The sequence below is a fragment of the Spodoptera frugiperda genome, chromosome 22, assembly GCF_023101765.2.
Source record: "Spodoptera frugiperda isolate SF20-4 chromosome 22, AGI-APGP_CSIRO_Sfru_2.0, whole genome shotgun sequence".
NCBI lineage: Eukaryota > Metazoa > Arthropoda > Insecta > Lepidoptera > Noctuidae > Spodoptera > Spodoptera frugiperda.
The window spans coordinates 7,318,874-7,343,798 of NC_064233.1; the positions used below are offsets into that span (position 1 = coordinate 7,318,874).

The 24,925-nt window shown below is 38.7% G+C and overlaps 2 protein-coding genes and 1 long non-coding RNA gene across 7 annotated transcripts in view; 1 reads left to right on the forward strand and 2 right to left on the reverse strand.

Moving 5' to 3' along the window:
- Positions 1-24,925, forward strand: part of LOC118279989 (aspartate--tRNA ligase, cytoplasmic) — a 169,257-nt gene that overhangs the window by 4,647 nt on the left and 139,685 nt on the right. For 2 of the 3 annotated variants that reach the window (XM_050702620.1, XM_050702622.1), the window contains 8 exons: positions 31-175; positions 864-1,015; positions 1,666-1,832; positions 4,047-4,162; positions 4,857-5,011; positions 5,821-5,932; positions 6,059-6,118; positions 6,894-7,060. In XM_050702620.1, the coding sequence (XP_050558577.1) occupies positions 31-175; positions 864-1,015; positions 1,666-1,832; positions 4,047-4,162; positions 4,857-5,011; positions 5,821-5,932; positions 6,059-6,118; positions 6,894-6,997 (1,011 nt within the window). In that variant the 3' untranslated portion in view covers positions 6,998-7,060. Of the gene's footprint in view, positions 1-30; positions 176-863; positions 1,016-1,665; positions 1,833-4,046; positions 4,163-4,856; positions 5,012-5,820; positions 5,933-6,058; positions 6,119-6,893; positions 7,061-24,925 lie in introns of those variants that run through there. The other variant, XM_050702621.1, reaches the window with a different exon arrangement.
- On the reverse strand, positions 1,957-3,028 carry LOC126912127 (uncharacterized). 3 transcript variants are annotated; one of them, XR_007706770.1, is made up of 3 exons: positions 2,941-3,028; positions 2,668-2,759; positions 1,957-2,033 (listed from the first exon to the last, which is right to left on the reverse strand). It is a non-coding gene; the product is annotated as an uncharacterized LOC126912127 (long non-coding RNA). The 3 variants fall into 3 exon arrangements; XR_007706771.1 differs by lacking the exon at positions 1,957-2,033 and adding an exon at positions 2,048-2,124; XR_007706772.1 differs by lacking the exon at positions 1,957-2,033 and adding an exon at positions 2,139-2,215.
- LOC118279819 (zinc transporter foi) overlaps positions 14,394-24,925 on the reverse strand; it is a 56,140-nt gene continuing 45,608 nt past the window's right edge. The window contains exons 2-6 of the mRNA XM_050702468.1: positions 18,893-19,399; positions 17,468-18,564; positions 16,719-16,902; positions 14,942-15,148; positions 14,394-14,570 (exon numbers count right to left, since the gene is read on the reverse strand). Coding sequence (XP_050558425.1) covers positions 14,430-14,570; positions 14,942-15,148; positions 16,719-16,902; positions 17,468-18,564; positions 18,893-19,309 — 2,046 coding nt within the window. The 5' untranslated portion in view covers positions 19,310-19,399 and the 3' untranslated portion in view covers positions 14,394-14,429. The remainder of the gene's footprint in view (positions 14,571-14,941; positions 15,149-16,718; positions 16,903-17,467; positions 18,565-18,892; positions 19,400-24,925) is intronic.

Here is a 24,925-nt window from a genome sequence, read left to right on the forward strand (position 1 = left end):
CTACAGCCACCAAACCCTGTTACCTTCCAGGATCCAGAGGCTTTGAAGATCCGTGTGAACCAAGACACGAGGCTGGACAACCGAGTCCTGGACCTCCGTACTCCGGCCAACCAGGCCATCTTCCGGCTGGAGGCAGGCGTCTGCAAGCTGTTCCGAGACCTCCTCACTCAGAGAGGTACAATCTTTACCTATTAAATTTTTTCAATAGGCTAGTTTCCTACTAGTCGAATTAATACTATTTTTGAAACGTCAAAAACTATATTTTCTATGAACTTTGTATGAAATAGTGCGTTATGACGTCATAAGTTTTTGACGTCAAATAGCTGACTTATTTCTAGAAATTTAGCTAGAAAAAATCGAAAATTAAATAGTTCATCAAATTTATGATTGAGAGTGTGATTATTTTTTAATATTTTATTGTATTGAAAAGTTGTAATAATTTATTTTTGACCGAGGATACTACCCAATTATTTTGTGGCGACACATGACAAGTGACAGATGACAGAAGTCGCACATAGATGATCGACGAACAAATCAACGGATGACGTCATAAATCCTACATCGCACATAAGTTTACATGCGAATAAACATGGATAGAAAATTCCAACGAACAACAGTTGGGCAGAAAGCCCGCCAAGCACGATCACCTCGCCTGGTCGGAGGATACTCCTTTTCTTAGAGAACTTTACTCTCAGTTCTCTAAAATATAATTAGTACACTATTTTTTAAAGTTATTGACACTTCAAATTTCAGCGAAACGTAGATCGCGTCAACATAATGATATTTAATTAATTAAATGTAACGGGTGTTAATCACCGTCACATAAGCTACTTCAAACATTAATCACCACTCTTAATCCCCAGGGTTCGTCGAGATCCACACACCGAAGATAATATCAGCAGCATCAGAAGGCGGTGCCAACGTATTCACCGTGTCGTACTTCAAGTCCTCAGCATACCTCGCGCAGAGCCCGCAGCTGTATAAACAGATGGCGATCGCCGCTGACTTCGACAAGGTGTGGTGATTAGTGATACATGGGTTTTTGTTTGTTTAATTTTATTATGCTATCGGCTTACTCACGTAACTGTTTGACGAGGAACTCGACTAGTTTCAAGCCATGTTAGAGGCTTATATTTATATTCATGAGCAGCATTCCGCAACATTTGTTTGTTTATTGTGAATTGCTGTGTTAATTTTGATGGGGTTTTGTTAAAAGATAGATCGTTTTTAGAATGAAGTGAGGCTAATTTAAAAAAACAGGTTTCGATATTTGTTTTAAACTACTTCTCATAATGATAGTTCAGTACATAGTTCTATGTTCGAATCCCGAATAAAACACTTTAGTGCTGATTCAAATAATTAAATTTTACTTATTTTTTCAATAATTGTCTCGTTGGCCGATGGTTCGATTCCCGGGTTTCAAAGGATTACTGGGCTTGTTTCGGTGTTCGAAAATTTCTCAGCATTAGCACAGGAGTCTGGAATTGTGCCCGGTATATGGAAATACGCTTATTACATGGGACTTATAACACAAATGGGAAAAATTGGTGTACATTGTATACCAATATTACGTGCAATATGCAGCTCTGTCTACACTTTTGGATAATACCCATGACGTTGCTATTCCTTCAATAATTCTAACAAAACCCCATCTTAAAACCGCAGGTATTCACAGTGGGCGCAGTGTTCCGTGCCGAGGACTCGAACACGCACCGCCACCTGACGGAGTTCGTGGGCCTCGACCTGGAGATGTCGTTCAAGCACCACTACCACGAGGTGCTCTACACCATCGCTGGGACCCTGACTGACATGTTCCGTGGCCTCAGAGACCAGTAAGTTAAGCTATGAATCCTTCACATCATCAGCCTATAAGTACACCATCGCTGGGACTCTCACCGACATGTTCCGTGGCCTCAGAGACCAGTAAGTTAAGCTATGGACCCTTCACATCATCAGCCTATAAGTACACCATCGCTGGGACTCTCACCGACATGTTCCGTGGCCTCAGAGACCAGTAAGTTAAGCTATGAATCCTTCACATCATCAGCCTATAAGTACACCATCGCTGGGACTCTCACCGACATGTTCCGTGGCCTCAGAGACCAGTAAGTTAAGCTATGAATCCTTCACATCATCAGCCTATAAGTACACCATCGCTGGGACTCTCACCGACATGTTCCGTGGCCTCAGAGACCAGTAAGTTAAGCTATGAATCCTTCACATCATCAGCCTATAAGTACACCATCGCTGGGACTCTCACCGACATGTTCCGTGACCTCAGAGACCAGTAAGTTAAGCTATGAATCCTTCACATCATCAGCCTATAAGTACACCATCGCTGGGACTCTCACCGACATGTTCCGTGGCCTCAGAGACCAGTAAGTTAAGCTATGGACCCTTCACATCATCAGCCTATAAGTACACCATCGCCGGGACTCTCACCGACATGTTCCGTGGCCTCAGAGACCAGTAAGTTAAGCTATGGACCCTTCACATCATCAGCCTATAAGTACACCATCGCCGGGACTCTCACCGACATGTTCCGTGGCCTCAGAGACCAGTAAGTTAAGCTATGGACCCTTCACATCAACAGCCTATAAGTACACCATCGCTGGGACTCTCACCGACATGTTCCGTGGCCTCAGAGACCAGTAAGTTAAGCTGAACCCATCATATCATCAGCCTATAAGTACACCATCGCTGGGACTCTCACCGACATGTTCCGTGGCCTCAGAGACCAGTAAGTTAAGCTATGAACCCTTCACATCATCAGCCTATAAGTACACCATCGCTGGGACTCTCACCGACATGTTCCGTGGCCTCAGAGACCAGTAAGTTAAGCTATGAATCCTTCACATCATCAGCCTATAAGTACACCATCGCTGGGACTCTCACCGACATGTTCCGTGGCCTCAGAGACCAGTAAGTTAAGCTATGGACCCTTCACATCATCAGCCTATAAGTACACCATCGCTGGGACTCTCACCGACATGTTCCGTGGCCTCAGAGACCAGTAAGTTAAGCTATGGATCCTTCACATCATCAGCCTATAAGTACACCATCGCTGGGACTCTCACTGATATGTTCCGTGGCCTCAGAGACCAGTACGTAGTGTTGAATACTTCCGCTATTTATTTAAAATTAAGTTAAATTATATTATGAGCCCCAGTGTAACTACAAATACAATTCCTAATGGGTATAACCTGGGTATCTTCAAAGCCCGAGTGAATAGGTTGCTTATGGGCAGACGTGTTCCATTGTAGGCCGCATCATCACTTACCATCAGGTGAGATAGCGGCCAAACCTCAACCCATTTAACAATAAAAAAATAAAAAACATTTTTTAAATATTATAATAATATGTTACAGTCATTCTATTATAAGAATGGTATAAGCCGATAATCAAGCCGACAGATCACCCGATGGTGATGCTTAGCCGAAGGTAAGCAATCGCCGCCGCCTATGGACACTTGAAACACCAAGTGCGTTACCGGCCTTTTGGGGGTTTAGGATTTTTAAGGGTTGTTGGGGAATCGGGGATTGTGAAGGGGGTAATTGGACCTCCGGTAACCTCACTGACACGACGAAACACAACGCAAGCGTTATATTTCATGTCGATTTTATGTGAGACTGACGTTTGTTTCCCGTCGGTTTTCTGCTCGGCCGTGGTATCACTCCGGTCGAGCCGGCCCATTCGTGCCGAAGCATGGCTCTCTCACACATGGTACAAAAATCAAATAACCTAGAATAACATATTGAGTACTTTTTGTGCCAGGAACGCGGGCGAAGCTGCTGGCAGAATAAAGTCTAATATAAATACTACCACAGATGGGGCCCAGTAGCGCTGATGCTTAATCCGGAGCTGCGGACTACCTAGCGGGTTTACCGGGGCTCCGGCTCGAAAAGCAGGAGAAGGAACGGGGTGGTTTTTAGTCAGTAAGAGTCTGACACTCCCTCTCGCTTTGCCCTGGCGAGAGAAGTCATTGGATGATTTTCCCCCTGAAAAAATAATAATATAAATACTAAGTTTACACTGTACATGTTCAGGTTCGCGGCGGAGATAGCGACGGTGGGGCAGCAGTACCGCGTGGAGCCGTTCAAGTTCCTCGACCCCCCGCTGCGGCTCGAGTTCCCGCAGGCCATACAGATGCTCAAGGAAGCAGGTTCGTATACAAGTACAAACAAATATTTAAAACGCTTTTCTTTTTTTGAGGGAGGAAAATCATCCAATGTCTTCTCCCGCCTTGGGCGAGGCGAGAGGGAGTGTCAGACTCTTACTGACTAAAACCACCCCGTTCCTACTCCTGCTTGTCGAGCCGGAGCCCCGGTAAACTCGCTAGGTAGTCCGCAGCTCCGGAAATATTTATAACGCTAGCATGTCAAGATTGTATTTTATTTTTAAATATTGATTCGTTTCTCTTTTATTTGTTTGACTGCCTCGTTGGTCGAGTGGAACAAGTGCTACTGCCGGACAAGAGGTCTCGGGTTCGATTCCCGGGTTGGGCAGTGTTGCTGACATTTTTTTTTAAGTAGCACGGAGTCTGTAATTTTTCTCAGTATATGGCAATAGACTAACCCTCTATTACAATACATGGGACTTATAACACAAAATAATGGTGAAAAGTGGACAGTAACGTGCACCTCTGCCTACTCCTTTGGGGATAAAAGGCGTGACGTTGTGACGTGACCTACTTGACCGATAATTTTTAAGAAGCTGAAGAAAAGAATGCCTTACGTCTTTCGCTTTTTTACCATATCCAGTACACAACTTCAGGTTTCAGCTACAATTTATTAAAAACAGAAAAAAACAACACTTTGTCCGATTGTGTTACTAATACATTTTCCCCCATATTCCAGGAGTAACAGTAGGCGAGGAGGACGACCTCTCCACTCCGGACGAGAAACTCCTCGGCCGCCTGGTGCGTGCCAAGTACGACACGGACTTCTACATCCTGGACAAATACCCGCTCGCCGTCCGGCCGTTCTACACCATGCCCGATCCTAATAACCCGGTTAGTGACTGTTTTTAGCTAATATTATGGTATTTTTGAGGAGGATATGTCAGTAAATGTGTTCTGCCTTGAGTAAGGCCCGAGAGTGACTCGTCAGTTTTTGAGGGTAAAATCATCCAATGCGTAGGCCCCTATTTCTCTAGCCTAAAAGAGGAGACTTACCGATGCGATAACAGCTCGTGTTTGAGGGCCCTTATAACGACGTTAATTTTCTTAAGTTGCTGCCAACTTTCGAACGCTTGCTTTACACGGAAAAATTGGTTCGGACTTTTGTAATTTCTAAAATAAAATTAAAATTGGGAAGTTTTTATTTTTTTGCTTACACTCGTTGGGCTCAGTATAATTGACACGGCAGATACGGCGCTAGATCTAATCAAATATGATTCTGTTCATACCTTGTTCCTATCTTTATATATATAATTCTTCTGTACGTGTGTATGTCACTGAACTCCTCTTAAACGACTAGACGGATTTTGATGAAACTTTTTGTGTCTGTTCAAGAGGATTTGAGAATGGTTTAGATTCACAATTTTGTCCGCTGGACAATGTTTTTTTAATTAATTTTTAATTTATTAGTAGTTGTTGATTTTGGAATGTTTTACATCGGATCCGACGGACGGCGCTACCATCGCAGTGTCAAATATTAATGACGTTAGATATTGTCATAACATTTGAATAATAATTTTCATCAAAAAGGTCCAGAATGTTTTAGCTTATTAAAAAAAGAATAAAATTTTCAAATTAACGTGTAGACAGGACAACGCTGTCGGGTCCGCTAGTATTAATATAATTATTATGTTGCATTACAGAAAGTGTCCAACTCGTACGACATGTTTATGCGCGGCGAGGAGATCCTCAGCGGCGCGCAGAGGATACACGACCCGGACTTCCTCACTGAGAGGGCCAAACATCACGGGATTGGTGAGTCGATAGGAAAATAAAAAACTAGTCATCTAATCTATTCTTTCTTTTCTCATTCAACTGAGTATGATTATTGAAATATGATGATATTAGATTTGACAGTAATTCTTTTTTCTCTCATTCCAGACATCAGTAAGATAGCTGCATACATCGAGTCCTTCCGACTAGGATGTCCACCACACGCAGGTAAATATTATAAATTTTTTTGTTCTCCCAAAACCACTTAATCGAATTTGATGAATTAACTGAAGAGTGCTTTGTTGTAATAGATTGTTGCTTTGATATGCAAATCGCAGTTTATTTTTCTATAGAGATAAAACGTACACTAAATATGACACTTGTCTGACAATTTTAATTCTTCTTAGGGTGCTTTTCCACCAGTGATGTGGTTGGCTTCCACCAATCATATTCATTGGTATACATAGCTTAGCACTGGTGGAAACTGACTTAGCTAAGCTATGTTTTATATGGAAAGATGTGTGCTATGGATGGCTACTATCGAAAAAAAACGATTAAAATTATACAACACAAAAAAAATCGCATTTTTTTCACAGCTTCCGTTTACACCGTATAGAATAGGTACATAGCTTTAAAATAAATAACATCGCGATTTTTCTCTAAGGGATCAAAAAGTACATTTAAATATGTCACTTTTCTGTCAATTTTAATTCTTATCGTCAAATATCCAGTACCAGAGTTTGTGTTACTGTTCTTACAAAATTCCATGTCGAAATTACCAAGCTGAGTAAACCAAATTTTTATCGATTTATTAGTAAACAATAACACTGAAATGATGTATATCTGCAAGTGCTGTATACACCTATAACTTATAGGTGTATCAGCACTTATAGGCTATAAGTGAAAAACTACAGCAAATTTTGAAACAATGTTATGTGTAGAAATCTAGTCAATAAGTCGTTTGTGAATCTATAAATAAATAAATATTTTTCCTGTTCCCCAGGCGGTGGTATCGGTATGGAGCGCGTCGTAATGTTGTATCTCGGCCTGGACAACATCCGCAAGACGTCGATGTTCCCGCGCGACCCCAAGCGAGTGACGCCGTGAACGCAACTTGTATTATACCAGTTTTGTACTGACAGAGCAATATACAGTAAAATGTTTATTTAATCTTGTGTTTTTCAATTCACCCTTTTTGTTCCTACAAGTATAAAACAAAGTCGCTTTCTCTGTCCCTATGTTCTTTTGTACACTTAATGCCCGAATACTCAAACGCTACTCAATTTTAAGACGTTCTCAAATGTAGTTCTGTCACTATAAAATCTTTATAAAATGACAGAGATAGCACGATATTTAAGTACAACTTAATATTGACCAGCGTTTGAGTATTCGGGCGTAAATCTACAAAACTACGCAACGGATTTTGATGCGGTTTTTTTTAATAGAAATAGTGATTCAAGAGGAAGTTTTATACGTATAATATATACATAATATATCACCGTTGCACCCATGCGAAGCTGGGACGGGTCGCTAGTTATACATATAAAAAAAGTTGTACGTATCGATATAACTAGCTGTATAACAGGAGCAATAGTTAATATGGCATTAAATATGGCATTAATGTCAGTCTGTTTTTCCATCTACGGGCAACCCTCCTGATGTTTGCAACCAGTTTAAAAGTTGTGGGGTCCAAGATGTAGAATCTATACAAGTTTGAAGATTCATTATTTTCATACATTCAGTGGTTTCTAAAGGTGTTAGGAAACTAAAAATTATGATCGATATAGCTAGAATTAAATATGTATTTGAGGTAATTGTGATTATAATGGGAGAAGTATTCGTGGTCGTAATTTTTTATGGAGCATCTTCATATCGATTCTCCCATCCTGAGGGTACTAGAAAGAGGAGAGTACTAGAACGTTACTGACTGAAAACCGCCTCGTTTCAAGTCCTGTTCCGTCCGTGATTTGGTACATATATTATGACAATCTACTCTCATCCTTAGACAATTGTAATTGTTCTAATTATCATTTAATGTTAAAACGGCAAAGCACTGTAATCTTCTGGTGTTGCGGGTATCCATGGGCGGCACTGATCGCTTACCATCAGATGAACAGACTGCTTGTTTGTCCCCTATTCCATAATAAAATGTTAAGACAATCTACCGAATCTTATACCGGTTAACATATTATGTCCCTTATACCGTGCAATAGCAAAACCCATATACTACACCATAGTCATGGTGTCTGACCAGTACCCTTTTCTGCGTTTGTCTATCAGACGTGAGCAATCATAATAGAGAATAGAAGTCTTCTATAAAGTGTTGTATCATTTGCAATATACTTATGAAGTATACGAATACGGCCTCTGAATGCGAAAAGATTCGGCCATCATAGAAGATATCGCTGTGGAAGGAGTATGGGATTATTTCTATTTATTATTGAGCTGTAAAAATTATTGAAAATTCTTTTTGTGTTGGATAGTCCATTATCGAGGAAGGTTTATTATGCAACATCACGCCATGACCAATAGGAGCTCAGCAGAAGCTATTGAGCGTGGGAGTAAAGTAAAAAAATAAATAAAAACCATTAAAAAATTATGAATTTGAATTATATTTTATTACAATATATAGCAAATGTCCACGTATCATTTATATCACACATATCGCATAGCGATCTCATTTTTACATTATCCTTATGTCAGCCCAGACTGACAGATTGAACTGTCAATCTGACACATGTCACCCTGACAGTCCGAACTGACATTTAACACTCATCTAACATGATTTGCAAACACCAATAAAATCAAAAATGCTTAAAAATAACTTAAGAACTTACATAGAATCTGCTTTTATCTTTTATTTTTATTAAGTATATTATTAATATTTATAAATATCTTTTCGCCATATTTATTTTTTAAATATTCGTTCATGAATGTAGGAAGCCATTATAAGAGGTCGTTACAAAAATTATGTACAAATATTTATTTTATATACAGATTCGTCAAGGGGTAGACAGAGTAGGTACCTTATCGAAACGAGAGATTTTTAATTCATTTTTTAACCAAATTAAAACAAGTAATTAGGCCAATGCATCACAGAAACCAATACATATTTAACTATTTACATTTCAATATATTTATTTGAAGAAATATTTTTAAATCTGACATTTATTTATTGAGAAAGCTACATAACATCAAGCTATGACATTTAGGAACAGTATAGATTTAGTATATGAGTTACGTTTAAAATAATCGAAACGAGAGCGTGTTCGGTACTTCAGATTGGCTGGCTCGAATCGAACCAACCAATCAGAGCACCGAACGCGCTCTCGTTACGATTAATTTAAACGTAAAGCAAACTCATAATAGGAGTACAGAGCATACAAGGAAGAAATATCATGAACAAATATTTAAAAAGTAAATATCACCCACACACAGAATGGTCCATACATTTTTAAATAGGTTAGCCTCGATGTTTCAGTTACTATTAAGTTTAAATCGATAGCTATACTTAGGCCGGGATCGATGTGAAACGTTTATAAAGAAACCACAAAGGTAAGGCCAGCGTCCGCAGTGAATAGCAGCGCTGTGTTTTTCTATAGGGTGATTGATAATTAGTGAACGATATTTAAACACGTTATTGTTATTATAATTACAAACAACTTTCCCAAAGAAACGTTTGTTGTATACTCATTAGTTTTATTTATAACAGTTGTGTGTATTCATAAGTACAATCACGTCTTTGAATGTCGTTCACTAATTACCAGTCACCTTATATACTTTAGAACAGGGATGATATCTACAAGATATGAAAATTAAAAACCTATTTAGACATTCAGTTAGAACATAAATACAATATTAGACAAGTATTTTTTATTTAGTCGTATAACAATACATAAATACAACGAATCAAGTTTACGTCATTTCTAAGTACAAAACGTAACTAGATGTGACGTGACGCGATATTTAAAATTGATATATCGCCGAAAGTATTTGTTTCCGTAAGAAAATAAAAAATACGTGTCTAATGTTTTAAAATAATCTACCAGACAGACATTAAAATAAAATTAGTCATCTACCTTATTGTCAGTAAATAGAGAGAAAATGAGAGGGGGGGAGTGGGATATGGGTAATTTACAAACATTTCACATCGATTTCAGCCCAAGTATAGAGTAGCACTATCGATATATCGATATGAAAAATCACAATTATAATCTGCAGTAGTTTATCGACATACGTACATAGTTTAAAACAATAGTTATATTAATTATTTTAAGCTAGGAAAACAAATGCATGTTTTTAATTTATTTTTATGTAAACGCATCTTATTTATTGGATTTATGAAAAGTCAATTTCGTTGTACATTTTGTATCGGGCATAAAATATTTAGGATAATCATATTAACTAAAAATCACGGTTTAATCACGTAAATTAATGGAGAAAAGCTTTACTCAAGTAGCCTAATGCGCACACTGCTCATGATGAAGAGTCCCTCTGTGACTCGAAACTAGTAGAGCTTTTCTCCATTAATGTACGTGAGTAAACCGTGATTTTTAGTTAATTTAGTATGTCTCACGATAGTTATTACAAAAACAAGGAAGCCATATGTATGGAAGATATTTGTATAACATCAAGACTTATAAACAGATGCGGGATCAGCAGAGATGTGAAAGCACCTTTTAATGGACATGGTTTGTCAAATCTGTACAAAATATTACATCATAACCTCACGCCTGTCTCCCATGGAGGTTGGCAAGTGACAAAAGAACGCCAATTACTACGAATCTTACATACCTCTTTCGCTTCAAAATATTCTCAAGTTTTATTGAATAGAAATAACTACTGACAGTATACATGGCTACATATACGAGCTGTATAAAACCAGTTTACCATGGCCTCGCGTTGTATGATCTTTCCGCACATTCGACGGTCAGTTTATACAGGTTTTGCATAACTAAACAGTAGAAGCTGCTTTTCCACCAAAGATGTACTATGCTACGTTGCTGTGGATGCGTTTGGTTTCCACCAATCATATTCATTGGTACACATAGCTTAACACTGGTGGAAACGGTCTCAGTTAAGCTATGTTTTTATATGGAAAGATGCGTGCCATGGATGGCTTCCCTACTATCGATACATCGCACACTCGAGCTGCGCATCTTCCTCGCACAGCTACATAGTTTAGTATCAGTGGAAACGGTCACATAGTTTCACAGTTTAACTATTACATCTTCGTAGCATAGTTACATAGCACATTTCTGGTGGAAAAGCATCATATTATGGTCTCGCTTTGCATGATCTTTCCGTACATTCGACGACGGTCAGTTTATACTGGTATTTTGTAGCATCAAGAGTACGGTAAAACGGGGTGAATAGAATTCAAAGAGTGAATAGACACAGGAATGAGGTGAATAGATGTTAGAACATTTTCCCAACATTTATTCACCCCTCTTCTGTATCTATTTACCCCTCGAATTCTATTCACCCCGTTTTACTGTATAGTACCGTATAGGTACTATTTTTAGGGAGATTTACAGGCTACCTATAATTATTTAGGAACAGTGTAGTGATAAAGTTTATACAATATTTCGTAGGTATTTTATACCCGACACAATGATGGAAGTATACAGTTGTATTTATTATACTACATATTAATAGAACGTAGGTATTTACACTCCATTAAAAAAAACATTTTCTCAAAGACTTTTCGGTTGTGTTATTCAATGTTGACCTTTATGGCGTTGGTTATAAGGTGTATTGTTGTTGTGTAAATTAATTTAATGTATGTATTGCAAAGGAGTAGCCATTGTAACACGTCTGTAAAACCAACAGTCTTTTCTAATATTGATACCAAAATTGTGAATGTCTAATCAATTTGCAACCTTATACCTTTGGTCATAAACTTGAATATCAATAAGATTTCTCAAGATTTAAAACCCTGTAAATCTTGTATTTATTCGTTTTATTTCAAATCGAGTGTAAGCAGTAGGAACAGTTTTAAACGAGAATGAATGGTTATCTAAGTATAGAAGGCTACCAATAGATGTCGCCAGTGTGCTTTAAAGTCTCATGCGCAGTATAGAACACTTAATATTACGGTAGACAGAGGTGCACATATCTCATTACTAGGTGTGCGATATGTGCACCTCTACGCCTATAAGTAGGTACTTAGTTTAATCTGGAGGTTATTGTTTTTTTTTAAATGGGTTAGGAGGCAAACGAGCAGATGGATCACCTGATTGTAAGCGATTAACGCCAGCCAAGGACCAGGGGAGTCACAGGTGTAATATTACACCTCAACACCCCAACAAGGCAGTCTTTAACCCAAAGCCAATAAGACTCAAATTGCCATGACAAGAAAGAGGTAAATGAATGAATAAAATGAAATAACAAAATGTAATGTTTATGTACTATTACCATGTTCAGTTTAATTACAAGCACAATTTATGATATTCGAGTTATCATACATAATATAGACTCACACACTGCTGTTAACAATGTTAACAAATATTTTTATGTTAAGGAACATTTTAAAAATCAACGTTAACAAACTTGCGTTAACAAATAATAGGAGTTATATTTTTATAATAATAATTATTGTGAGACATACTAAATTAACTAAAAATCGCGGTTTACTCACGAACTTTCATGGAGAAAAGCTCTATGTGCACTGCTCATGATGAAGAGTTCCTCTGTGACTCGAAACTAGTAGAGCTTTTCTTTATTAATATACCTGAGTAAACCGTGATTTTTAAATCATAATAGGAGTTGATAGATTTAATTACATGTTAAGTGGTTGTAAATTGAATAAGGTACTTTCTAAATGGTCAAAATTCAATATTTATTTCTTCAATATGTACGTGATTTTGAGTAAAAGTGTGAAAATTAAGTACCAGTTAAGTTCGGGTTATTTTGACCCACTGGGTTGAGTTTGGTCCAAATTCTATAACCAATGGGAGTAAAAATTGGGGTCAAAATTATCCCGTATGGTCAAACAGACCTGATTTTGCGACTTAGGTATCAATATTTAGACAAATCAATATTTTAACAGGGAGTGAAATTTATTATTATATATTTTTGAGTCGAAGAAATATATTATTAACTAAGGAAAATACACAATTAAAGACAATTTCTTTTATTAATGCTTACCTAACATGTGACCAAATAATTTTTGAAAATGTTCATTAACATTCTGAACATACAGTGTGGGAGTATCAATATACATACATACATACATACAAACATACATATACATACAATTTCGTCGTAGCAACATTATCACAATTTGTATATTTATTTATTTACATATTTCCATACGTAAGTACTAAGTAGGATAGGATTTGAAAAGTTTTTGAAACCCTTTTGTTAGCCGACTTCAAATGAAGGAGTAATTGTGTTTAGATTGTAACAAATAGAGGTAGGTTATGGGTTTCTGTGCGCTCTAGATTATTGACTACATTTTTGTATATAGGTTCAGGTTTGATTCCCAGTTGGCAAAGAATATTAGTTTATAAAGTTCCAATTAAGAATGTAAAATTCAGATATGGTATAACTACTGATAATTTTTAGGAAATCGAACCCAAACCATACCAAAAAAGGTAATCTATCTCAAGCAGAAACCAGAAACAAATATTTCAAAATTACACAGGGTGTTTCAAAAAACTTTTAAGTAAGTAACAATTTAACTTAATTATTCTCAAAATTAAGTAAGATAAGTAAGTAAAGTACAATTAAGTATCATCGCGCGACAATCTCAAAAACTACTCAAAAATAATTAGGATAGATTAATTCGTAGACAACTTTGTATGTAAAACGGCAATGTGGGACAAGGATGGAGAATTATACATGTGTGTTAGAGCGAGACAGAGTGATAGGAACTTACTATAAGAGTCTAGAGTAGACAGAGATGTTCTTAAAACTATAAATTTTTTCATCAATTTCATTGTAATAGGTAGGTAGCATTTTCAAAATCCATGTACATATATTAATAAGAATTTCACAAAACGAAAAACTTAATAATACAGATATTGAATATGAGACCTGTTACTCAGCAGCCATACCTTTTTTATTCTTCTTGATGGCAACCGAGTTTCCAACACAATTTTAATATACCGCTAATGTTTGAAACCACCTAATTTTAAACTAACTTTTATTACATTTCAATAAACACCATTGCCATTTCACATAAAAGCACATCTACACAGCTTAGCACCAAAAATACACTGAAAAGAAAACCGAAATATTCGAGACAGTACGGGTCAATTCAAGAAACTTCATTTAATATGTATCTTTCATTCACTTTTATCTACACACTATGGTCAAAGACCATAAGTTCACTTAGCTAAACTTGTTAAAGTCCGATTGGCACTAACACTGGGTTTTAATTACACAAAATTCACTTTTTTGGGCACTTGCACAGGTTTTGGGCACTTGCACAGGTTTAGGTGCACTTGCACAGGTTTAGGTGCACTTGCACATGTTTAGGTGCACTTGCATAGGTTTAGGTGCACTTGCACAGGTTTAGGTGCACTTGCACAGTCTAGCCGAATAATGTCTTAAGGTCTTCTTCGTAGAGGGCTATGACAAGCATGATGCCAATGCCCGTTGCAAGCCCCATCAGCTGCAGAATGCACTGGCATAGGGTGCCTTCTTTGCTGTGGGATGTACTGAGCTCTGGCATCTGTGGGGGAAAAATTGGGGATTAATATTTTTTACTATATCTTTCAAAAACCGTTGCCCCATACTAGGATTTCCTCTTGTGTCGTGGGTACGTTTACAAATATACAAGTTCACATGCACATGACATCCAGACACAAAACAACAATTTGTGGATCACACGAAGAGTTGCTCCGTGCGGAAATCGCACCCGCTACCCGTTGCACGGGTACAACGTGCTTGGTAAAGTAAGCGCATTACCTTAGACACTCAAACACACAATTTCATGTCATTTTACACAACTTTACGTCTCTATACACAACCCAACGTCCCATTACACAACCTAACGACCCATTACACACATTAACGTCTTTTTACACAAGAGCTTAAACTGACCATATCAACGAGAGCGATGTAGAGGAACATGCCGGCGGCGGCGGCGAAGAGCCAGCGCGTGGCGGAGGGCGCGTGGCCGGCCAGCACGCCGCACACCATGCCCAGCAGGCACAGCGCCGACGACAGCACGTTGTACGCCACCGCGCGACGCACCGACATGCCCGCCTTTAGCAGCACCGCGAAGTCGCCTGCGGAAGAAAAATAGTATTAATATAAATTATCATCATCATAATATCAGAGGACTTGTTACGAATTTGTTATACGTGTAACGAGATCAAACTTAGGACCGCTTTCGGCGCTCTGATTGGTTGGTTCTTTCGCATCGGCCCATCAGAGCGCCGAACGCGCTCTGGTTTTCGTTCACAAATAATTCAACACCAAAATTAGCCAAATTGGTCCACCCGTACTCGAGTTTTAGTGAGACTAACGAACAAGCAATTGATTTTAGTATATAGTAGATCATCATACACACACAAACTTCACGGATTTTTATCCCCGACAGGGGTAGGCAGAGGTGCACATTACAATGTAAATCCACTTTTCACCATTTTCGTGTTAAAGTCCCATGTAATACGCGGCACCTGAGCCTATTGCCATATCCTGGACACAATTCCAGACTCCGTGCTACTACCGAGAAATTTTCGAAAATCCGAAAAAAGCCCAGTAATACTTTGCCCGACCCGGGAATCGAACTCGAGACCCCTTGTTCGGCAGTCGCACTTGCGACCACTCGACCAACGAGAATATCATGTCAGAGGGTTTAGTACAAGTTTGTTTTACGTAGATCGAAACGAGACCGCGTTCGGCGCTCTAATTGGTTGGTTCATTCGCATCGGCCAATCAGACAGCCGAACGCGCTCCCGTTTCGTTTTAAAGCAAACTTAAAGGGTACTAGCACAAGACGTCCACTGCTGAACATTTGACTGATTCGGGTTCTGATAACTGATTATTATTTCATTAAAATTTTAGTGGACTTAAGGAGGAAATTAACCAATTTTCTTTGGATTGTTTAAATTGGACAGGCTAATGAAAATTCATAACTAATTAATTACTGGAGCTTTTTCATTGAAAATCAAAATAGTTATTACGAATAACGTTTACTATGAAATGTAATAATAGAAAATAATCTAGGTATCTTCGTGTCCCAGATTTTGGAGTTAATACAATGCAGGCCCATAATCTTGGTTAGGTAAAATTGACTTAAGTCAGTTAACCATACTCACCGTGTCCAGGTAAAACATGTTTTAACGAACAAAAAGCTGCATAAAATGAGCTAGAAAAATGTGTTATATTCTATAGGAAATTGACTTATGTGTAGATTTTATAATAATTGCCAATCTGTAAAATGTTTTATTGCGTTATTTTTTAGAAAAATGGAAAGGTAAAGAGTTTTAAAACCAATCTAGTTGTAAACTTAAGCAGATATAAATGACTTATCAATAGTTTGTTACTATCATGTACGCTTTATGAGCCAAAGTAAAAAAATTAATGGATTTAAAACAAAAAAATATACGAAAAAGTCTAAAATCACCGGTGTATTAACCGCCATCAAAATGCTCAAATTAAGGCATGACATAGACCATTCAAAAATCAGGCGATTCCAACGGTATATATAACTCATTTTCGACCAAAGTGGCACTTAATACATTTTGCCTTTCCAGCGTCGATTTTTATTGTATTGGTTGAGAGCGGTGTCACAGCTTATTTTATTGAAACCAAATTTTGCGTTTCGATCGGCAGAATTGTTAACTTTTGGTTGAGGATAATGACGCCGTTAACATTTTGTGATTTTTTCGGAAAACCACCCAATAGAAGATAACTTACCAATAGCCATGCCGTCCGTGAAGTTATGCAGCCCATCTCCCATGATAACCATCCAGGCTACGGACGCGATGGACGAGGGGGGAGCGTGCACGTGCCCGTGCGCGTGCGAGTGGCCGTGGTGCGCTCGCGAGTGCTCTCTGGAAGAAAATATGGTAATGATGATTTTTATAGTTCAGTGAGTACTGATTAAGGAGTGATAAGTAACGAATGGAGTTTCTTGCTCGTTCTTCTCCATTCGAAGCTACACTTTGGAACGAGCACCTAGCTTCACTGACAGACGGACTGACGGACAATTCAATTAGACGTTTCAAAAGTGCCTAATTTAGGATTAATTGAAATGCTTTGACTTTGTGTTCTGGGCTATTGTTGGTTATTATTTATCGAAATCGTAATTCTCTATACTTTCCTAATTCGGGAGTCGTAACTGATGTCCCATGACCACACGATCAATCAGGCTTAAGTGGTTGACAATGTACCATAAATTGTTTTTGAAGTGGGAAATGTATCTTATGTTTTCTCCCGCCTTGGGCGAGGTGAGGAGTGTTAGACTCTTACTGACTAAAAACCACCCCGTTCCTACTCCAACTTTTCTAGCCGGAGCCCCAGTAACCCGCTAGGTAGTCCTCAGATCTGGTTCAGATTGTTAACTACAACAGATGGAAAACCACGAAATAAAACTCATATAAAATAAAAGAAGCTCACCTCAAAATAACAGTATAACTGTCTCCGTCCTTGAGATCCTTGGTACCATCCTCTTTATGCTTGATGTTGTTCATTTCCACCACGGCAGGAGTGGTCTCGCCCTTCAGCAGCCAGTCCTTTGCAGTCGGCTCCTCCTTACCCTCAGCGTTGAGGGCATTCGAAGACACCACACTAACGGAGTTATTATGCTTCTTCCCGTGCTTCGGACTTGATGGTATCCCGTCTCTTAGGTGATGGTCATCATGCGTATCAGTGTCGATCTCGTCATAGCAGTAAGGGTACTCAGAATATTTGTGTTTACAAGTCTTCGTTGTAGGGTCACCCTTCTCGTCTCTCTTGAAGATTTTCAGTAAAGAATTTGATGTGGAGTTCGTTATCACGGCTTTGGACCCTCCTGAACATCCTCCGACCGTCTCATCTTTAAGAACACGGACCCTGGATGGGAGTTTGTCTTCCTCCAACTTTTGGCGACGTTTCCTCCACTCAACTACAACTGTTAGTCCCTTTTCAGTGAAATAGAAGAAGACTACTCCTAACATAGCTGCGAGTCCCTTCCACATGCCATCGTTGTGGGAGTCTCGTGTTTCTAACTCTGTCTCTCCGTGAGCTCCGTGGTCATGGGCTGGACTCATGGCATGAGGCATTAGATGCAGTAAGGCATCTCCACATAGCGTACCAACTGCCAATGCCACTAAGAACTGTAGGAGGTGATTGTAATAAGTTTTATGCATGATCGGTATAACCGCTACTCCTAGAAGACCACAGGCACTTATTGCTAATATACATAAGGATGAATATAGCCAGACAGCGTACATGTTTTTGTGGTATGCACTTTCTTCTGGCACATGTTTAATTGTGACGTCAGTTCTTCTTCCTATACTGGTTTCCTTTATGCACCCTGTCCGTTCTATTGAGGTATTGGCTAGTTTTTGGTATAGGAGGATGGGACATATAGTCTGTAGTGTGGATTCTGTGATGATGGCGTCCGATTCGTGCTCATGGTCGCCATGTTCTGTGTGCGAGTGTGGGTGTGAGTGGTCGTGCGCGGGTTTTAACCGCGTGTTCACTGTTGTGATTAGGTCGGAACTGTTCATACACTGGAAAGAAATAAAGAGAAGATTAGATTAAGAGATTTAAATATGTAGTCTTTAATTTGATCTGCTTAAATCTTTGGAAACGACAGATCCTTTTAAAACTGATGACTTCAAGAGGCTCAAACAACTCATTACTTTACAACGCTATCCGCAATACTCAGAGTTATTTAATGGTTACTTAACTCAGTCTTTACAAATATTTTCAAAACAAAAACTGTTACTAAGGAATAGTTTAGGTAATCATTAAATGTCTCTGAGTGCGGATATCATAGTTGCTTTTAGTTTACTGATACACAGACAATACTACAAAATACTCAAAAAACCAACTCACATTAACAACATCCTCTTTTCCATTCTGCCCGTGGAAGTAGCCTCGACTCTCGCTCCTCTCTCCCCCCTCAACTAACTTATGAAGATCTAATTCTTCTAACATCTTATTGAACCCAGTCAAATTCATTGTCATACTACCAGCGTCACCGTATAGTCTAAAAATCTGAGTCACGTACGTATCAGGGTTTACTTTGATCTCCCTCTTAGCCTTTCCCTGTCTAATCTTCTGTAGTTTCTGATGATATCGAGACGATGGGAGCTTTCTTTTCTCTTCTAAATCTATATTTAAGTGGTCGACATCGTTTATTTTAGCATCGTAGGTTAGTACTCCGTCGTTTTGGATGTCTATGTGCGAGCCGCAAGAGTGCGCTGCGCATAGCAGGCAAAACATACATACTGTGACTATATGACGCGACATTGTTATGCTTAGTCTAATTTGATTGGCTTATATTATAATATAAGGCTAATCCATTTGTTTTGTAGCGGCGAGTGATTGGCTGATTTTGATCTGTGGACAAAGAAAGGCGTTGGTTAGTATTTTAAACACAGATTTTTTTATGGATCACACTAGGATTTTCTTCTGTATCGTGGGTGTGATTACAAACATACAAGTTCACATACACATGACACCCAGACCTGAAACTACAATTTGGTAGGCCTTGGTTGGCCAGCCACCGCGGCGACTGTGCAAAACGTGTGTGTAGTGTGGATGTCAGTTATGATACATAATAACATCCCAGTTGAATAGGCCATTTTTCGAGAACTACACTCAGAGTAATTTAATGATTACTTAAGCTTTTCCTTAGTAACGATTTTGTATCGAAAACAATCACTTGGGTTAAGTAACCATTAAATGACTCTGAGTACGGCGGTTAGAATATTATATTATGACATGACGTAACCTACATGTACTTTGTCTTGTACTTAACCCTACAGAACAAATATAAGTACAAATACGAAAGTAACTTTGTTGTCACGCTTTCACTGCGAAACCGCTAGACCGATTATGGTGAAAACTGTCAAGAAAATAGTTTGAAAACTCGGCAAGTATGTAAGCTACATCTTTTATACCAACTGTATGATAATAAATCAAGTAACGATGCGGGTAAGTTATTCAAGGTTCTATTCCTTATCAACAGTATAAAATATGTGAAGGAGTTTATAAACGTCACTCCGAAACCGCTAAACCGATATTGATGGCAATTTGCATAGAGATAGATTAGTAATACATTACTTCTTTTGTCTAATCAAAACATATAATATCACCAATGAGGTAAGGCAGAAGAATATATTATGATATAACACATATTTTCGCCACTGCACAAAAAATTAAGACTAACTTTTTGGGGAACTGAGAGGAAAGTTTCCTAAGAAAAAGAAGATCCTCAGACGTATCATTATATAGATTACATAATATATCATATAAATAAATATGTTTATTGTAAAGTTCGTTAAGAAAAGGAGGATGCTCCGACCAGGCGAGGTGATCTTGCCTGGCGGGCTTTCTGCCCAACTGTTGTTCGTTGAGATTTTCTATCCATGTTTATTCGCGTGTAAACCTCACATGTGAACTGTAGGATTTATGACGTCAACCGTTGATTTGCTCGTCTATCATTTGTCAATTGTCATGTGTCGCCACAATATTTTTCTAAAATAGGTAAGCAGTCATGTTACGGAATCCAATGTAACAGGGGTTGAGAAACTTCAAATAAGAGCAGTAGACTTATAAAAATAACTTAAAAAATGTAAAGTTAAAATGATTAACTTGTAAGTATTAAAGTTAGTTAAAATCAATTTTTGTCTGTAACCTTGGGCTAGATATTCATAGCGGAGTGTTTGTTCCGTTTTACACTGCTAGATATGAACCATTCTTTTGTTTTTATTTGTTTTGTTTGTCATTTTTTATTGTTTTGTCTTTACTAATGTGTTTTGTTGTTTTGATATCATTTTAACGACTACTATAAAATGTACGCAAAACTGCGAAGCAAGTTTTAGTACGAGATCAATTTAGTACTATTTTTGTTTACTATTTTCCAGTACTATTGTAAAATTGTAACTTCTTACTATTCTAAATAGATTTTCTCATGCTGCATAAATCTACGAAGATATAGAAATCAATTCGATATATCCATAGCTTTTGTGTCACTGATTTGATTGATTGATTGAAATTTTAACAGTCGTCCTTTGAATAAATCACCGTTTTGCTACAAATAATGTAAATGTTTGTCCGTCAATCAATCACGCTGATACTACTGAATGAATTTTGCTGAAATTTGGTATACAGATAACGTATGAGCTGACTTGAGTGATATAATACTCTTGACCCCACGGGAACGCGGACAAAGCCGCTGACAGAAGATAGTTAAACCCATTTTTAACCGACTTCCCAAAAAGGAGAAGGCCAGTATGTTTTTTTCTATTTATTTACCCAACTATTTCATAAGAAGCTCTATAAGCATTTTCCAGTTTCTCAAAACAGCATCAATACAGTAGCACACAGCGGAACACGCCTTTCCTCCGCCACGCGTATTTAGCGACATAATCGATTCGTCACAAATTGTTACAATGTCGACATTTCCAACAAAAAATATGTTTATCTATTGTGTAGTGTATTTAAAAACATTTCCACGACGGACAGACAACATGTTTTCGAGTGTGAGACTACAATAACAAACGTGTCTAGTCTAAAGAATGAGTAATACTATCTAGTAAGTCAAGAACGACTATATTTTCCAAAAATAAAATGTCACGATTGGGGCTCGAAACTCCGTCAGCTGTGACTGTTTGCCTGTTCTACTAACTACTAAAAAGTATGACAAAAGAAAGACCAATACACGTGGAACGAGTTAGCCGCTTCTTAGGTGGTGAACAGGGTTACTTTTTTTGAAGGTACAAAATCGTCCAATGCTCCTTGGGTGAAAGACTCTTACTGACTAAAAACCACCCCGTTCCTTCTCCTGCTTTGAGCCGGAGCCCCGGTAACCTGTTACGTTGTCCGCAGCTCCGAAGGCGAACAGGGATGAGGGTGAGGTTTCCCTACTGCTTGCAACGCATATAAGATTAGACAACAATGAAGTTTGAAGACGAATCTCGAGATATTGTGAATAATAAACTGTTCAATCATTGAAACAAATGACCAATTAATTTTTATTGTCATTCTCGGAGACATTTAATGATTACTTAACCCAGTCCTTAGCAATTGTTTTCGGTATACTTACTTAGGAATACATAGTTTAAGTAATCATTAATGTATCTGAGTACGTTAGTTATAATATTAACGCGCGTGGCTAACTAATTCCGCGCGCACTATAGCAGCGTGTCAACAACAACTGAAATGATGATACACTAACATACATACATATCGTCACGCCTTTAATCCCCGATGGAGTAGGCAGAAGTGCACATTATGGCATGTAATGCCACTGTGTACACTCACTTTTCACAATTTATGTTGTAAGTCACATGTAAATAGCAGCGTGTCAACCTGAACTGAAATGAAAAGACACTATTCTTATTCCGCTTGTAGATGTATTTTTAGCAAGCGGTGTGCAACAAACAATTATATGCTCACGCAGCACGAGGTGCAATACAAAAACACAACAGACCACTCGACTCGGCGGAGTCGCCAAGTCAACAACTCCTGAAGATGCTCCGTGGAGGAGCGAAACATATGATGATGTGGATTTCCGAAACGTAACGCCTGATTCTATTCTATATGAAATGATAATGTCTGCTGAATATAGGACTTCCCTAATATATTGCCTTCTTTGTGAGAGGGGAAAGTCATCCTATGACTTCTCCCGCCTTGGGTGAGGCGGAAGGGAGTGTCAGACTCTTACTGACTAAAAACCACCCCGTTCCTTCTCCTGCTTTGAGCCGGAGCCCCGGTAACCTTTTACGTTGTCCGCAGCTCCGGATCCCTAATATAATGCCTGTATTATAATATAAGAAAGATGAAATAATCTTTTTTACCCGACTCCGAATCAAAACCCCGACCTTGGCTTATAAATTCTGGCAACTAAATCCATTAAACAAATAAATTAAGAAAACGCCATAAAAAAATAATTAGAATGCAACGAAAATATAAGAACACGTGTTAGATATTGGCCGGTCTATAAATACAATGCGTTTGCGCATCACAAGTTCAAGGCGGTCGCAAAGTGATCTACTTTCGAGATTTTTTATTACGTACGAAAGATTTGTGCGTAGTTTTCTAGTCTTGAATACGTAATAATGTGTAATGTAACCTTCAACTAAAGTGAAGAGATGGAATGTTTGTTGGCGCATAACTCGAAAATTACTGCACCGTATTGGATAAATTTTGTACAATGTGATAGGATATTCGAAAAACTATCGCAACGTCACGCCTTTTATCTCCGAAGGGTTAGGCAGAGGTGCACATTACGGCACGTAATGCCGCTATACAATGTACACCCACTTTTCACCATTTGTGTTACAAGTCTCATGTAATAGGGGGTGAGCCTATTGCCATATACTGTAAAAACTTGTTACTTTAAGATATCTTATACCATTTAATTTCCGTAATAAAATAAGAATGATAACAGATTGAAGACTGCCGATGACGTCACAATGGCGGTCACCGATCCATTTCTAGACCTTGCGCTGTTACACGAGGCTTCGTGAAAGTGTTCCAAATAGAAAACAATAGGGCGCAGCACGTGACACTTGGGTGCGAATGAAAATATTCGTAATTTTACATCGCTGGTTAAGCTACGCGAGCCGAGGTCGGTTTTCGGATGGGTGGGAATATTTAGAAGTAATATCTTTGAGAGTTATATTAGCGAAGTATGAAGTGTGAATTAGCCATGTTTTTTTATAGCATATGTCGGCAAACGAGCAGACACGTTCATTCACATTCCCAGGTTGGGTAAAGCACTATTTACATTTTTTATGGGATAGACCGGTAAACGAGCCGACGGATCACCTGATGGTAAGTAATCGCCGCCACTTTTGAACATTCGCAACACCAGAGGCGTTACAAGTGCATTGCCAGCCTTTTAGGGATATGGGATTTGGGTGTCCGGTAACCTCAGTCTCACGTCGTTTCTGTGAGGCGGGGTTTTTTTTGAGGGGTAAAATCATCCAATGACTTCTCTCGCCTTGGGCGAGGCGAGAGGGAGTGTCAGACTCTTACTGACTAAAAACCACCCTGTTCCTACTCCTGCTTTTCGAGCCGGAGTCCCGGTAAACCTGCTAGGTAGTCCGCAGCTCCGGATCAGGCATCAGCCCTACTGGGCCCCATTCCTGTGAGGCTAAACCCATCATCTTCATGACATTACCAAAGATAGCAGCGGAAGCCGAAATCGATCTCCAACGACTGGGACCCCCCAAAACACCCCGCTGACTCACCCGCTAACCGCTAACCTTGTGGCGATGGGTACGTACACAACCTTGGCCCCTAAACTGTTGATTTAACTTTGTTAGACTAACCGCAGTCTAATTCTGTAACGTTTTATGACAGGTTAGTAAATATACTTGGTCGTAACATGACATAATTGTCTTAGTATTATGTATTTTAGTTTCGTCCGATGATTTCTTTCGCCTTGGGTGAGGCGAGAGGGAGTGTCAGACTCTTACTGACTAAAAACCACCTCGTTCCTACTCCTGCCCTTCGAGCCGGAGCCCCGGTAAACTCGCTAGGTAGTCCGCAGCTCCGGATCAGTTTATTTTAGCTTAGGTCTCGTATATTATCGCAACTCATTAATATCTAAATTAATTGAAAAAAAAAAAAGAACCGATGCTCATCATGGAGACCCCTCTGTGACTCATTAGTAAAACTTTTCTCCATTAATATACGTGAGTAAACCGTGATTTTCTAGTTAATTTAGTATGTCTCACGACCTAAATCACTTTTGATACAAAATATTGAAAGAAACCTTTTCAATACACGAGGACTGAACCCGTGCTCTCATACTTTACAGTCGTATTCACGACTTACTTGTATATAACGTTGACAGACAGACAGAACGCAGGAAATGTCAATATGAATATATTGAAACGAATTTCTACAACC